Raw genomic sequence first — 16,115 nt, 5'->3', positions numbered from 1 at the left:
TGTGTGCAATTGGTAATAAATAAAACAACCTTTGATTGTCTTGTACAAGTAAATATATTCCATCAGTCAATAAAATCAAATGTATTTTTATTAAAAAAAACATATAAATCGTTTGATACAATTATCGTATTGCGGAAAAATATTTTTAGTTAGTATTTTAAATTCAACACAGATGTATGCGAGTGTAATATGTTTACTTATAAACAGATATCATTGACTAATTACACGTGCATACACGGAGATCATATTAGATTTTTGAGAAATGTGCGTCGTTTGTTACATTTTGAGTTGGTTCTTACTCGCGTTTGAATAATGCTACATTTTTTGAACGATGCACTATTAACGGGACGGGAAATATATTATACTTAACATTACGGCAAAAATAATAACATTTGGCAACCCAAAGCGAAAATTATTGCAATATCCACAAATAATGTCGCAAACGAGATATGTATTTTTTAATACGGAATACGAACATACGTAAAGCAAAATTCACGGTTAATTTCCGCCTCATCACTTTGCGATCAACCTAAAAAGAGGTATAAAAACTTATATCTAATAACAAATCAATAATGTTATAGTAACTGTACATTAATCATATAAATAGATACATAAATATCGTTTCAGAAAAAAATATTTTCTGACTTGCGTTGATTCGTTAATAATTGAAAAATTAATTACACGGATCTCCATCCTCGTCGAAACGGGTATAACAAGAAATTGCCATACCTAGCGCGAATCAGTTTAAATATTAATTATTTAAATTGAGTTCAACAAATAAACGGTAATTAAAACAATAGCGATACAAAGGAAAATGTCGCAGTTATAAACAAACACGACGATAATAATTTATAATTACTATATAGATCTATCTATATATATATTTAGGATTTATACAAGCCTTTCTTTGAGAAACAACCCTATTACGTGTATTATATTTACATCACAAACATTTTCTGTCAGGTTTTCCGAGTGTTAAGCAGAAAATTCAAAATTGCACTATACGAATTAGTTTTCGTCGTATAATGGAGTAGCATCGCCGAAGGACATGGATCGCGGTGACGTGTTGGTGTGAGGTGTGCTACGAGCCGAACGAGGCGATCTCGTACTCAAGTGCCCCGACTGACGAGAAGACCTGCCGCCGGGCGACGGTTGAGGATTTCTAGAATCGTATTGAGGAGTTCTTCGGCCGATGCTAGAGTCGTCATAGCGAGGCGTTCTTGTTGTGCTGAAATTTTAAAATTACAAGTTTTAGGATTTTCTCATTTAAAGTTCTGAGTAATTATATTACTAGGTGTAAATTTTGAGACATATATAATAAAACTATGGCCTTTAAAAAATGAAATGGGATCGACAACATCAGGACTGGACACTTGAAGATTGTGCAAAAGCCATTTGGTCCGAATTTAACTTCTATAGAGATAAATTTGAACTAATCTTACTTGTATAATTAAATATTAAAAACCAGTGAAACCTAGGCATGACTTCCTGCTACTTATTTTTCTCAAAATTCCACTCAAGCGAACAAACAAAATAACATAAGAAGTGCCCTATTCTAAAGATTGGCTTTTAATTAATCAAAAAATAATCCTATTTTTTTTAGATAAGATATATTTTAAGGGTGTATTTACACAAAACTTAATGTTTTAAAAATAGCCTCACCTGCCCCTCGGAGTGTTTCTTCCGTCGCTCCTAGGTGTTCCGCTCGAATCCTTGTTTTGTAGTTTCGCCCAAGCTTCGGCTGCCTTCTGCCAATCCATCGGATCGTTGGTATATGACGGGACAGGCCTGCCACTATCTCCACCTCTTCCACCGTCTCTTCCGCTGTCGCCGCCTCTTCCGCTATCACCACCTCTGCCACTGTCGCCGCCTCTACCACTGTCGCTGCCTCTTCCGCTATCACCACCTCTACCACTATCACCGCCTCTTCCACTATCACCGCCTCTACCACTGTCACCGCCTCTACCGCTGTCGCCGCCTCTACCGCTATCGCCGCCTCTTCCGCTGTCACTGCCTCTTCCACTATCAAGAACCCTACTATCAACAACAGATTAGTTATACTTTCCTTATATAATATAACAAAGAGGCAAGAAACATACCTATTAGAATCCCTCGAATTAGAATGTTGATTATAATAATGACTATTTGTTGCTGGTGACGGTTGATGCCTGCGGGGTGTGACTGCACCGGGATGTAAAAATCCATCATTGTTGGCACTAGGTGTAGGGCGAGGTGTGCTAGGCATTTGTGGTTGAGGCGTTCCATGAGGAGTGCCATATGGAGTCATGTAAGGGGTTTGAGCAGATGGAGTATATGGCTATAAAAAATCGTTGAATGAATTTCTTTCACAATTATCCTCATTATTTATTATTATTAAAATAGCTTACCGTATTTATGTACATAGCGGGGGTGTGTGGATATGTTGCGACCTGAGATAACGAATGGAGCATGTGTTGTGGCATGCTTTGAGCTACCCTTTGGATCGCATCCGAGGACATGCCTCCTCCGGGAGTGTGCGGTTGGTATGGCGTTCTGACGGAAGCGTTGCTCCCTCGGGGAGTGATGACTGGCGTTCCAGGAATGGGATCTTTGAAGTGTTCTTTGAACCACCTCAGTAAGCTGGTCACTGAATCGAAAATTTGTTGCCTAAATCGGAAGCCCTCGGGGGTTATTGTTACGAATTCGTGTCTGCATCTCTGCACAGGAAGATACGACAGCATGAACTTGCCAGGGTAGTTCTGTAAAAAAAAAGAACATGTTATATGTATATTTTTAAATCAATATATATATATTTTGATTTACCTTTGCTGCAGATATAAAATAATGAATCTTATTAGAGTTTTTCTTTTTTTCTTCTCGCAACGCCTCTTCGGCTTTATCTTTCATGCCACCTAAATCCTTATAATACTTGAAATTCAATAGATCTCTAGCGTGTCCAGCCATTGGGTTTACGTGACGGGCTACAATTTCATCTAAATCTTCAAACTCTTCACGGCCAATCCATAAACTACTACCTATATATCAAAATAATGGTAATTTTTAGCAACAAATTAAATAATCAGAATAAAAAGCAAATCTCGGTCAGAATTTTATTAACAGCTTGGGCATAATTATGTTATTCAGGGTCAGATTAAATATCAAATGGTTAGAATAAAAATAGCATAAGGTCAAAATAAAAATATAAGACGATCAGAATTAAAATATAGAGCATTCATGTGAATTAAATTTTTTTTATTACATTTATAAATATTAATGGGAAATAAATTATTTATTTTAGAAATATCTTATAAAATATTTCGTTCGCACCCCATAAATAACTCAACAAATCTGTTTAATTGTAAGTAAGACGCGAAGGTATTCAGAGCGATGAATGAAGCAGGAATAACGATAGAGCGGCGGCGAAGAGCACGCTTGATTATTGTGTTGATATCTGACAATGTCGTGTCCAATTGAACAAGTTGCCTAAAACACTTTGATAATCATAACGATAATGAACTGTCAATATGTGAATGACAGATCTACCAGTTGAACCAATCTTCAGCTTTACAGCAATAACACTAATGATAACACTATTGCCAACTGAAAAAATGATTCTGACCGTCTTATCAAAATAATTCTTACCATTTAATATAAATTTTAACGAGTCCAATTTAAATTTGAACAGTTTAATATAAATTTTGACCACAACCGCACTAAAAATTAGACCCGAAAAATATGAGTCTTAACCGAATATATTTAGAAATTATAATAGAATCACACCTAAGGAATACGCATTTTCTTTTCCTTCTTCTCGAACGTCTATATGTTGATAAATTCCTTCGCATACTTTCCATGTGACAGTCAAATGATCAGAGCCCTATTAAAAACATAAGCGCATCAGAAATAAGTTACATATTTATGATTAATATATTTACATACTTTTTCAAGTTTTGAGACTCACCTTACTACTCGGTCTAATTATCGAATCTCCTTGCTCCATATTAGCCATTAACTTTTCGGCCTGAGAGAATGATATGTTATGGAAAGAAGGATGCACAATAACCCGTTTTGTATACTGTTGCCGCTGCTTGATCTGCTTAGCGTCGATCTCCTTCTTAGTCTCTTTATCCTCAGATTCTTGATCATAGAAAGGATCTTTGGTTGGCCTGTATTGTTAAAAATTGATATAGAATCAGTTGTTAAATACAGCAAATATACAAAATAATTTAATCACCTCCAGTCACTATTTTTATCTAGAAGATCAGAACTTTTAGAAGAACATTCGACTGAGAAGCGTTCTACGTCGATTTTAATTACTCTACAGTGTATAGTTTGTCCGGATCTGACTCTTTCTGCTGGATCGTCGACGTGTTTATCCGACAAGTTCTTCACGTGAATGTATCCAGATAGACCGTTATCGAGACGCACTCTGACTCCTGTGGCTTGACCGGGACAAGCGCCGGCATCGAAATGGCTCCACACCTGCAAATAAATATTTATTTTCAAAACTTATTTTTACCAAAACATACCATAAATTGATTTGAAATATACCTCTGACAATTCTGAAAAATCATTCTTTCTACAAAACTGACACTGCCACATACCCGTCGCTTCGTTCCTCACAGGATTCGCCTGATCTAGTTGCTCCCGAGCAGGTTTCCTGTGCGATATACCGATCACTGTAGCAAGCACCATTTTGCCAATGTAAAAAGTTTCCGGCGTTTCTTTTGTCAATATATCGAATAGTTCGCCAGGATTTGGAGGTCTGTGGCTGACTCGCAGATCTTTATATCGACAATTTAACTCAGCACGAATGTCGTATAAGGTGATGCTTTTATTACCGAAACCCTGCAAATAAAATACAGCAATAAGCCATGAAAAGTATATTATTATAAATAATGCTTTAATGCAAATTGTCACAATAATATTACTTGTCTTTCTAACTCTTCAGCAAAAGCATCTAGATCTAGATCTTTAAGTCGCTCGGGAGCATCTAAGATTTCCTCTAAAGCACCGGCCGGATTAGCGTCTTCGTCTTCATATTCTAAAGCATCCACAGCCATCTTTCTAGCCCATTCGTACGTTTCGGGATGTACTCTCGATCCGTCCAACACTTCCACATAAGCTTCCGTGCTAATAAATAACAATTATACTAAAAAACCTGCCTATGAACAGTTATTGATTTATTAAAATATATATTTACCTATCCCCTAAGCTGTTTGTATCGATCTTGATGAACCCGGAACAGTTTATGAAAACTTTCGGACCCATATGACAGATTGTGACTAGTTGCGTTCTGTTCTCCAGTCTCTGATTGGTCTGCTTGAGCATTTTGATCAGAGCTTGACCTTTTCTCGGACCCAATCCGCATATGAACTGAATTAAATTGACTGTGAGCCCGACTTGAACGGCCATATTAATGTCCACACCGACTTCATTAGTACGATTCACAAATTCCAAGTACAGGTTCTCTATTAACTCCTCGCGCGGTATTTGATCCTGAAATTGAATATCACGTCAGCAACATCATATATTAAGGTATAAAGCCTCTTAACACATTGTTGTCGGGACACGGATTTTTCCGTTTTTGCGGAACTGCTGCTGGATTGCGGAACCCGTAAAAATCCGTTTTTTGTAGTCTGTTGCTAGAAGTCGGCTCACGTGTTTATCCGTGTAATTTGAACTGCATTTTTTTTTGTTGTCAGCAGCTAGATGTCACTGCTTTGATATTTAGTAAAGACATTATTTTATTCGTCGTCCCATTTATTACATTTCCACCAAATGTATTGTACTAATTTTGATATTGAATTTTTATTCCGTACAAAAAATTAAATAACGAACTATAAACAATTCCTGTTATCCCAAATATCTTCTATTATGTTCAATTCTATTCAAGATACTTCGAGGAATTACTTTCTACCTGATGTAAAAGAAGGGATGGTTGGGAGTGAGAAAACAAAACAAATTCCAATGAAACTTGACCTGGGGTAGATAACAATAAACAGTCATTGCGACATCTGTGACTTGTTATAAAAAAAAAGACATCATTACAGTTACGCGTAAATGTTCGGTCGTTCGGTTGTCTAAAAAATAGTTTTACACCCCGAAATGTTTTCACCCGATAAAAATAAATCTGACGATGAATTTTGTGTGGATAATTTATCTGATTATTGATAATTGGACCAAAAGTGTAGCTATGTATCTTTTGACATACCTCTACACAGAGGTACGTGTTTTTAGAGATATCATACGTTGAAAAACTATTCATAAAAACAGATTGTGCCATATTTTAGTTTTATTTAGTGTTTAATTCGATTTTTTATTACATACATTTTTATAGTACTTTTATGTGCAAAATAAACGCAAGTTTTCAGTGAATATAAAACTGTCAACCTCCATGTTTCTTCTTCATTTGATAGTACTGTTTATGGTCAGTCTATGTTTAAAATTTCATAATTTTATATTGTATAGTATAAAAGTTATGGCGAGTTTCCGAAAAAAAGCGCGGAAATTCTTCGTTTCCGAAAAATTCCGCGGCTGCTAAAAAATGGCCCGCGCCAGGCTTGAAACAATGCGCGAAATCACCCGAAAACAATGTGTTAAGCCCTTTCCGGTCATGCATGAGTAAACAATAATGTTTAATTAACATTTGTATTTTGTGAATTTTTATCTCAAACATCAGCAAATTTCTTGAGAAAATAATCATAGCTATTTTTGTTGAAAATTAAATTTATAAGAATGTCTTAAATTGTTTTACATACCGCTGCATAGAAAAGGGTGATTTTTAAACAAAAAATACTGTTACCAGGAAGTGGTTAAGCAATGAGTGCGATTTAATAGGGATATGTGCATTTAAATAAATACTTTGTTCCATAAAATGAATTGTTTGTTCATTTATGTAAGGTATATATTCCGAAAAGGATTCGTTACAGTTATACATGAGGTGTTCACTGTTCCGACCAATGCTCCCTCGCACATAATCCATCTAACAGTAATGTATAAACAATTCGTTTTATGGAACAATTATTTTATATTTTTAAACAATTTATGTTTGCTGAATATTGTGATAGGGATAGGGTTTTTATTGATTGCGAAACCAAATAAAACTGTGTGGACTATATTTATAAAGTTAGTGATACAAACCTGTAAGGGATGAAACCGAAGACACAAGATTTCTTCGTCAGCCGAACATAACTGCGAGTATTCCACAAGTGGATCTTGAATAACTCTGGCCAAGGAAACTGCTTGTCTCAAGACATCAGGATATTCTCGAAAATCACTCTAAAACATTAAAATGGATCAATCATAGAAATTGGCATTCGATAACCGACCACAAGATTTTTACCACAAAGATTAGACAACTCGATTTATATGTAGAATTACACTGATTTCAGCTGAATCGCGTATTTTTATAATTGACTAGTTTTCATACCTGACTTCGCCTGCGTTTTGTTCCCAGTTATATTGTATCCTTCAACTTGATATTTTTTGTTGAAATATTTTAATTTGCTTTAACATACAGGTGTTATCGATGCTCTGCTTGTAACACAAAATTTATCACGATAGAAGCGTTTATAGCTCAAATCAATCAATATTAAGTAACTATCCTTGGGTATTATTTATTGTCATGGCTCACCAGCTGTTGAAAAACTATGAATTTGGCCAAAAATAAAATCAACGATATCTAAAAACAAGATCTTACAGAAAAAAACTAATGGTACAGATAAATCGAGGTAGCGAAAATCTTGTAGTGTTATGTAGCGATAAAACAAAACATACCATTCCCTTGTTGGAGTTTGCATACACTTTAGGAAGGTGATTATCGGCAATTTCGACTGGAATTCGTGGGAATTGCTCTTCATCAACCAGTTGCGATATAATATCAGTCAGATCCGCTTTGACCATGATTGCCTCTCTCGATTCGCCGCCTATAACTATCACGTGAGGCTTCTTGGCCATGATGAAGTTCTTCAACGCAGACAAATCTGATTCTTTTAAGTACTTTTCGGAATTATTATAAGAGTTTTTTCGCTTTAGCAGATGAGGCAACCGTAGATGATCGATCACATCGCTATCGGGCGCGACAACACAACAGAAAGCTGCTTGAGAAAAGTCTGGTACATAAGCGAGTCCCATGATCCTTAGACCTTTGGTAGTGACCCAGTCGTCGTCGTCTTCATCAGGGAAATCGACGGAGTATGGGGATACCTAAAATTCAAGTAAATTAGAAATTGATAGATCAAGTTTAATTGTATTGAAGTATACACAAATTTATATTACTTTGATCCAATTATAAAGTTTTCTACAACACGCTTTAAGAACAAATTCTCTCGCTTCTGCTAATAGAAGAGCGTGTAACTCTTTCCTTAGATCAGGCAAAACCATTCTGGTAAGAGCTAGCGATACACACTCTGCCCTCAAATTGTTCCAATCTTCCACATTTTTGGCAAACTCATCTTTTTGGAAGAGCTGTTTCACTTCTTCTAAATATGAGGAACTCGTATTGCCTTCGATGTTATCACTCAGAGTAACAGCAAGCAATTTATCTTCTTCAGCCATGACGAGCTTTAAAAACTGATCGCCGACTAAATCCCTAACCGGCTTAGTTTTGATGAATTTCATTCTATAATAAACTACAATTATACAAAACAATCGATGATATAAAAATACACAAACAGTCATAATACATACGCATAGCACGGATGATTCTCATCAATCTCTTTCAAGCCTTTCTTCGTGGGAACAACAGTGACTTTGCATCTTTCGTAGAACACTTCTCTGACGCACGATCTTAACAATGGCTCTCTAGCAAGCTGAGTAGCAGCCATATATTTAGCTGCGTGAATTATATCCGTAGAAATTGGGAACTTATCGCAAACATATTGTTCAGCTGTTACTAATGGCTCGTTTGGATCTTGTTCTACTTCATGCCTTTGGTAGTTATCTCGTAAATTTTCAGCGTATTGTTCCGGCGTCAAACCAAATTTTTTAACAAAACCATCTGCAATAAAATAATCATAATTATATTTTTTTATAAGAATATATAATGTATTATTAGATTAATATTTACCAAGTCCAGCTTTTCTACACATAGCATAAGGTCCACCACGACAAGCTTGTTTTAAAGTGTCAGGTTGTGTATCCTCAACTATTTCAGGTTCTTCATCATCTACATAATCAATGTAAGCATCGTCACCTTTAGCTTCCATGGCTAAACGACGCTGAGTGCTATAATATAGATTTAATATAAACTAAAGTTCTTCAATCGATAGGATGGCCAATAATGGTATTTACCGTCGAGCCTCTCTTGCTTTTTCCTTCTCTTTAGCCTTCCAAGATTCTTGCATTTTGGGAATATCCGGTGAATAATATAATAAGAAATGAGTATGAACGTCTTTTAATTCTTCAGATGTTTGCACAGCTTTCAATCTAAGGATAAAATTAACAATTATAAAAAATATATTTAAAAACATAAAATAATAAACACTCACCTATCAATATCATCATCTTTAATTAATCTAACATTGTCTGGAATAGGAGCATCAGGATTTTTCATCAGTTGATCCAATTGATAGTTTCGCATCTTATCAAACAATTTTAATAAGTTTTCTTTACGCGATCGTAATTGGCACCACTGAAATAATTGAAAAAGTACATTTAAAAAGACGTCAAAGATTTTTCTATACATGCTATGATAAAATTCAAACCTTAGCATCGAAACGATAAATTTTCCACAAATCATTCATGTTCAGTTCTGGTTGGACATATTCCTTACGATAAAAAGCAATGAAAGGAACCTCTAAAGATTGATTTCTCATGTAATCGAGAGCCGTACGAATCTTGCCGACAGTTTGAGGACCTTTCCGTACTCTATCTCTACCTTCAGGACCATCCTGTTTATAATGAATTGATATCATGTAATAAAATACACACAAAATACTATTTATAGTAGCACATAAAAATATACTTGTTGCGAAATTGACGGCTTAGTGAAAGCTTGGCGATAAATCCATTCAGCTTCATCGTCTAATTCACTCGAACCTTCAGCTGTCGGTGTTACCGGAACTTCGCGAATTTGCATCCGCTCCGGAATGTCCGTATTCCTAATTTCGTTGTCGAGATCCGTAAAGTGTCCTCGCTTTAACTCGCTAGGTTCGTATATTTCAAAGATTGACTTTTTAGTCGGACGCTTAGCTTTGACTTTTTTCGCTTTCCTGGCTCTAGCTTCGCCTTCTTCTTCGTCCGTGTACTCGTCGAGATCTTCGTCTTCATCTTCGTACTCATCAATATCGTGCTTATCGAATTCATCATAATCAAAGTCTACACCGAAGATATCCTGACCTTCTTGAAGAGAGCTAAACAAATATTTCAATTAATCAGATATCATAACTCATAACACTGAAACGAAGAAAAAATATTTACGCATCCGTGAAGATCGGCCTTCTTTTTTTCTTCTTTTCTGCAATCGGACGTCCGTCGTCATCGACAATAAAATCATCGGCATCAGAATAATCTTCATCGCTGCGTTCTTCATCAAATGTTTCATGCTGTTCTTTTTGATGAGATCTTTCCGACCTACGTTCCTCCTCCTAAAGTTAAAAATATATATCAAAATACAATTATAAAGTAATTTATATCAAATATAAAACAACTCACATCGTCAGATCCACCGATGAATAGTTGATCAGCGATAACTTCACGATCTAGTCCATCGTCTTCTTGTTGTTCACCGTCGCTTTCATCATCTTGTATGCGACGAAGGCGTTTAAACTTTTTCTGTATAATGTCACATTCATATGAGTATAATGGTTGGTTTATAAATAAAAATCATGATACGTACTCTTTCGACTTTGACACCAAGATTTTCCTCAATTAAGTCATAATCTTCATCTTCTAACCGATCATCGAGTTCGTCGTCGCTTTTCTTACGCTTTTTAGAATTGCCCGATACGTCCGAATCTTCACCATCGCTACCAGATTCTTCTTCTATAGGATTATCGTCGATTAGATCTTTGAGTTCTTCACGGATGCGTTCTTCGTCATCTGCAAGTTATTTTGTGTTTATGGTCTTTTATGATACACTTCATATTCATCATATATTACGCTAGAACTAAATTAAAACAGAAATTTTAAACTTTTATAAGAATCTCAAGAAACTCTTACTAATCTAAGCAATTGTTCACACTACGATGGCAAATGCTTTTGACTGAAAAGCGAGATTTTTTTGCAATATGAAGATAAGAAATTAACCCTTTCAACGATTATGTCAAGGTGAGCTCGACATTTTTTAAATAATTTAAATCTATTTTGTTATTTTTTTGCTTTTGAAATATCAGGTAATGGTTTTAAGAGACAAATTTTTGATTCTACGATCAAATACCCATTCATTCAACATCTGGTGCTTGATACAATAATCTGTGTCACAACCTATCGCCGTGATCATCTGTATTTCTGCGGTAATTCAAACATAATTATTGACAAATTCACTGAAAATGACTGTCGTTGAAAAACTTTTGAAAATGTCTTTGGAGCGCAAAGGGTTAAAATGACCAATTTGGTTTCAATGTGTTCAGTCTAATTTCTTGGAATTGTAAAAACATGTCAACGCCGTCTTAGTAAAAGTGCTCGGTAACACATATAGAGGAATAGATAGTTGAGTATTACATTTTTGTATGTTTAGTTCCAAATTCGATAAATATGTTTGGTTTATAACAGGACTGTTCAACACGCGGCCCACGAAATAATTCTTTGAAGCACGCAGATCTCTGGTAGATTTTGTATAAGATATGTATAACAGTCAAGATGTAAGGACATCATTGTCTTATCGTATGTTATCATTTGCCGGGATCAGAGCGCTTTTTTGTTGTTATCATGTTTGGCAAGAAATGAAAAATTGAAGAAGAAAAACGAGTGTACCGAAGCTGATGGGAATTCGATTACAAAAGTGCCTTGTTTGCATACAAATTATAGCATTACCTAAAGAGTACAATGTGAAACGACACTATACTGAATTTATTAAAAAAATTATATTTATAACGGAGATGCAAGAAGAAACTGACGCAGCAAACATTTTTCAAGAAAGTATCGCTTGGTAATGTAGCTTTGAAGCTAGCGAAAGCGAAGAAAAACATTTAGTGACGGTGTAATAGTGAAGATATGTGCGATAGAAATGGCAAAATAATTTGGCGACCTCAAATTAGCTGGAAAATTCGAAACAGTGGCATTATCTCATCAGATGGTTGACGAGTGGACCACATGTGAATACGTTTCTAAAAAGTTGTGTGACAAAATATCAAAATGCGAATACTCTTCGTTGTGTCTGGACAAAAGTACTGATCAAACTAATATCAGTCAACTATTAATTTTTGTTCGAATCATTAAATTGGATTTTATTATCAATGAAGAACTTCAGTATTATATCTTTAAATGGTATTACTAATCAATGATAAAGTAGGTATAAAACTTTATTTAACAGAAAATTTTTCTATCAAATTAAAATAAATAAACAAATATATTTTCGAAAATAAACTTTATTTGTATGTAGGTATGTATATATATATATATTAGAACAATTATATATAAGATATAAGGTCTGACTAGCCATATACCTGCCCTATAACTGTACGCATTTATTGCAAGTTGAGTCGATAATTATTTGTCAATTTAATGAAACATTACAGAACAAATCTAATGATAAATTCAAAAGCAGCGTTTCATTTTAGTAAAAATATATGTATATCGTACGTATGGGGATGGGGAGTCATACATTCGTACGTACGTAATAATTAATAAATAATAATGTTTTCATTGGCTAATCATTTTAATTGTCATTACGCTCTGGCACATAAAATACTAATTTTACCGCCTATATCTCGTGAATTTTTATTCTTTGTAAATTTCTCTCAATTTACATATATTTTGTATACCTAATTCCTAAAATATTCATTACTTGATTTTCTCCAAGTATTTTTGCGCTTTTATGACGTGCTCTCTTTTGTCAAACGCTCATATGACTGTCTGCGCATTTGACACACGCTATTTTGTTACAGCGCTACTTTGATAAACGCTCTTATGATGCAGCGCTTATAATGCAGCGCTCTTTTGACGCACGCCCATTTGTCCGCGCTCATTTGTGAAGTTGAAAGAAGTCAATAGGCTTATTAAAATCTTCTGAATTTTTTGGTCTGACTCATTGCCTAAGAAAAATTATCGTTGTCTCAGAATGTCATCGCTACTATTTATATTTACTCAACTGGATTAAAATAATCTATGAGCGTTTTTCTAACATAAAACGAAAGTCAACAATCGACCAGCAATTATCGACGCGTGTAAAATAGGTACAAACAACGTCAGAATTGAATCAAACAACTTAAGGACCTGACAAACTAAACTTTGGTTTTAATTTTTGTGGATTTTATACATAAATATTTTATCATCTGGTTCGTGTATATATTTTACTATCTGGATATAATACGCAACTCTAAATAGATTCCCTGAAAAATTATTTGAAGCTTACAGCTTCTGTTTTTTTACCAATTAATTGATATGTATTCCAGTAAATATGTTGAAATTGTATTTGATAATTTGCGTAATAGGCATATCTTGAATAGAAACATGTTAAAAAAATACTAGGACCATAGTGTTTCATTTCCTGATTTATGAGTGTCAAATGTCTCTGATACAAACGCACATATGAGTGTATTCTATTATTTCAATAAAAAAGTTGCTTAAGGTAGGACTGGACAGTCCTGGCCTATATCAATACATATATTTTCAGACAAGAATAGCATAAAAAAAATATTAGGGTTAAGCAGGTAAACTATAAGGATAGATTTATAGACGAATGTTGAGTAATATGTATTCAGCTACTTTCAGCAAAAAACTTGTCTTGGACATATCCGTAAATGGTAGAACTACAGAAAACAGAAAAGTCTTATCACCAATACCAACATTAGAGTAACTATATCAAATAGTGAATTGAAATTAATTAATTAATGTTAAGCTCTTTATGGTGGAAAGGAATAATATTTTAAACAGATATAAAACGATTTCAAGTGTTTGTCTTTCTTTTCACATAGTTATGTTATATAATCTTGATTTGTAATATGTATTTTTAATATTATATAATTTAATATTACTGTGACGTAATTTGTTAATTGCAGGAATCAAGTTATATGAACGTTTGTTTATAGTGAAACTATAAGTGTAAACAAGGGATTGATTTTCGATAATGTTATCTTGATACTTGATACCAAGAACAATAAGGTACTGTTGCTGGTAAAATCCATTAAAGATCATCACATGTTAAATATATATAGAGGAAGGAAATAGAGAGAGTGAAGTCAGAACCAATACAACTTCTACTCATTTACAAGTCTTTTGTCTAATCAATTCCTCCTCCTAGTCCTTATCAGTTATATGAAAAGGTTTTATCACGCATTTTGCAAATATGAACTAATATATTTTATTAATCATAAGAGACTTTTTGAAGTATTTGATACACTGAATTGAATATAAAAATCTTGGGACAAGGTCAAGAACTCAGATGCTAGCGAAACTTCTAATATAACCAATCAAATTGTTGAGCTTGGGATGCAATCGAATTTAGAAATGATGCAGCAGAATTAAAACCCACAAGGGAATTATTAAACACAAAATTGATAGAGAAACATTATAAAGATTGTGTAGTATGAATTATAGGTGAAGACAGACAACGATACAACACCAGTCGAAGCACTGGAAATTAAAGGTATTGCATTTATTTTAATGAAATAAGTAATCTATTATAAAATATATATGTATATCTGAGCTTTTAACCGTTATATTTTCCGTGTCCTTTTGTACGGACAAACGTTCTAGCACTAAGTACATATTATTCCATCGCATTTGTGTACCTTAAATTAGGAAACTACTTGGTAGAGAGCAGGAATAAATATATATTTGCTTGTTTACTTTGTTTATAATGACCTATAATTTTTTTTAGCATTTTTACAATATTCTTCTGAATGAAAATAGCGTAACTTATATACCACAACTCATGGTAGTGTAGATAGTAATGCTAACTGCGTGTAAATTTTCATTTTATGCATCAGCCCTCCAAGATCTTTTTGAAAATTTGATAACGAAAATCATTTTGTTACTCACAGTTTAAAAATGTTTTAATTTATATATTGTAAATTATAATGCGTTACAATAGGGTAACAAATAACAGGCCTCGCATTAGGCGATTATGACGGAGAGTAATACTCAATAGAAATAAATAACGGTTGTTAACATGTTTGAAATTCCATACAAACTGTTGCAGGAATATTGAAATCGCCGAAGTGTAGGAGACCGGCAAGTTACTAAACCAAATAACTACTTGTCACAACTAGAAAGATTCATTAGTTAGATATTATGATTAAATTAGGCAAATTTGATTGGTAATATCAAGTGTTGTAAAACATAACCTCATTTTGAAATATATTGATTGATGTATGGAGGTCATGCAAATAAAAACACAGTAATACAAACCTTCCTCTTCCTCCTCGTCGTCACTCTGGACGACTTTCCTTTTGGGCTTCCGCCTCTCGGTGGTATGCTGCTGTTCGTCGTCGGTCTCCTGCTATAAATACAACGTAAAATATGGTTAGCGTCGTTGCGAACGGGGGCGTAGCTGATTCGAGATAACCTCAAAACGTCAAAGCAGAACTGGAGGATATTGGCGCGTGTTTGGGGTTGAAAGGGTAAAGGACGCGTAGTTTTTCGTTACGGCATTGGCGCATCAGTGCGAATGGAAAATGGCGGACTAACCTCGCTTTCCTCGGCCTCGGAGTCTAGGAAGTCGGCCATCACCGGTGGCTCGGGAGACGCCGGTCAAGGGGGCGAGGGCCTTGAAGTCGCAGCTGTCGCGCCTACCACCGCTAACTTCACGCGGCCCGTCGCGACAGAAGCCCCCTGACGTTTATAGCCCTTATGGCAACACTGAATGCGAACGCTCTCGGAAATAATTTAAAAAAACATGTAAATGCAGTTTTTGTTATTAAAAATACATAATTAAAATTTAGGTTCAAATAAATTAAAAAAAAAGAAAAAGTTTTTATCTAGTCATTTTTTTGGAAATCATTTTAACTAGGAACTAATTTTATCAAATAAAG

At 34.6% G+C, this 16,115-nt stretch overlaps 1 protein-coding gene across 2 annotated transcripts; it reads right to left on the bottom strand.

Moving 5' to 3' along the window:
- Positions 1 to 35: 35 nt before the first annotated feature.
- Spt6 (transcription elongation factor Spt6) lies at positions 36 to 15,906 on the bottom strand. Of its 2 annotated transcripts, none has more exons than XM_088194583.1 (25): positions 15,772 to 15,906; positions 15,493 to 15,583; positions 10,820 to 11,022; positions 10,636 to 10,755; positions 10,402 to 10,568; positions 9,947 to 10,334; positions 9,687 to 9,872; positions 9,471 to 9,613; positions 9,274 to 9,408; positions 9,050 to 9,207; positions 8,671 to 8,980; positions 8,260 to 8,602; positions 7,759 to 8,187; positions 7,123 to 7,260; positions 5,183 to 5,478; positions 4,911 to 5,112; positions 4,531 to 4,827; positions 4,214 to 4,461; positions 3,941 to 4,145; positions 3,760 to 3,856; positions 2,803 to 3,014; positions 2,388 to 2,738; positions 2,100 to 2,317; positions 1,663 to 2,037; positions 36 to 1,228 (listed from the first exon to the last, which is right to left on the bottom strand). In XM_088194583.1, the coding sequence occupies exons 1-25, from the start codon at positions 15,808 to 15,810 to the stop codon at positions 1,009 to 1,011; spliced, it is 5,571 nt and encodes a 1,856-aa protein (XP_088050709.1). In that variant the 5' UTR covers positions 15,811 to 15,906; the 3' UTR covers positions 36 to 1,008. The 2 variants fall into 2 exon arrangements, with proteins under 2 accessions (XP_088050709.1, XP_088050719.1); XM_088194593.1 differs by having other exon boundaries at positions 1,663 to 2,034.
- Between the last annotated feature and the right edge of the window lie 209 nt (positions 15,907 to 16,115).

Source organism: Plectrocnemia conspersa, unplaced genomic scaffold, assembly GCF_051122295.1.
Source record: "Plectrocnemia conspersa isolate PC_06_02 unplaced genomic scaffold, ASM5112229v1 ptg000001l, whole genome shotgun sequence".
NCBI classification, from domain to species: domain Eukaryota; kingdom Metazoa; phylum Arthropoda; class Insecta; order Trichoptera; family Polycentropodidae; genus Plectrocnemia; species Plectrocnemia conspersa.
Note: the sequence above shows the minus strand (reverse complement) of the source record. Positions and strands in the feature narration are given on the sequence as shown.

What these genes read in the sequence shown, in the direction of transcription:
- Spt6 (XM_088194583.1), bottom strand. Translation starts at nt 15,810, where the DNA reads ATGGCCGACTTCCTAGACTCCGAGGCCGAGGAAAGCGAG. An exon ending in AGGCCGATCTTCACGGATGC is followed by an intron (nt 10,335 to 10,401) that starts GTAAATATTTTT and finishes ATATTTGTTTAG; the next exon opens with CTCTCTTCAAGAAGGTCAGG. An exon ending in CAAACTCCAACAAGGGAATG is followed by an intron (nt 7,261 to 7,758) that starts GTATGTTTTGTT and finishes TTAATGTTTTAG; the next exon opens with AGTGATTTTCGAGAATATCC.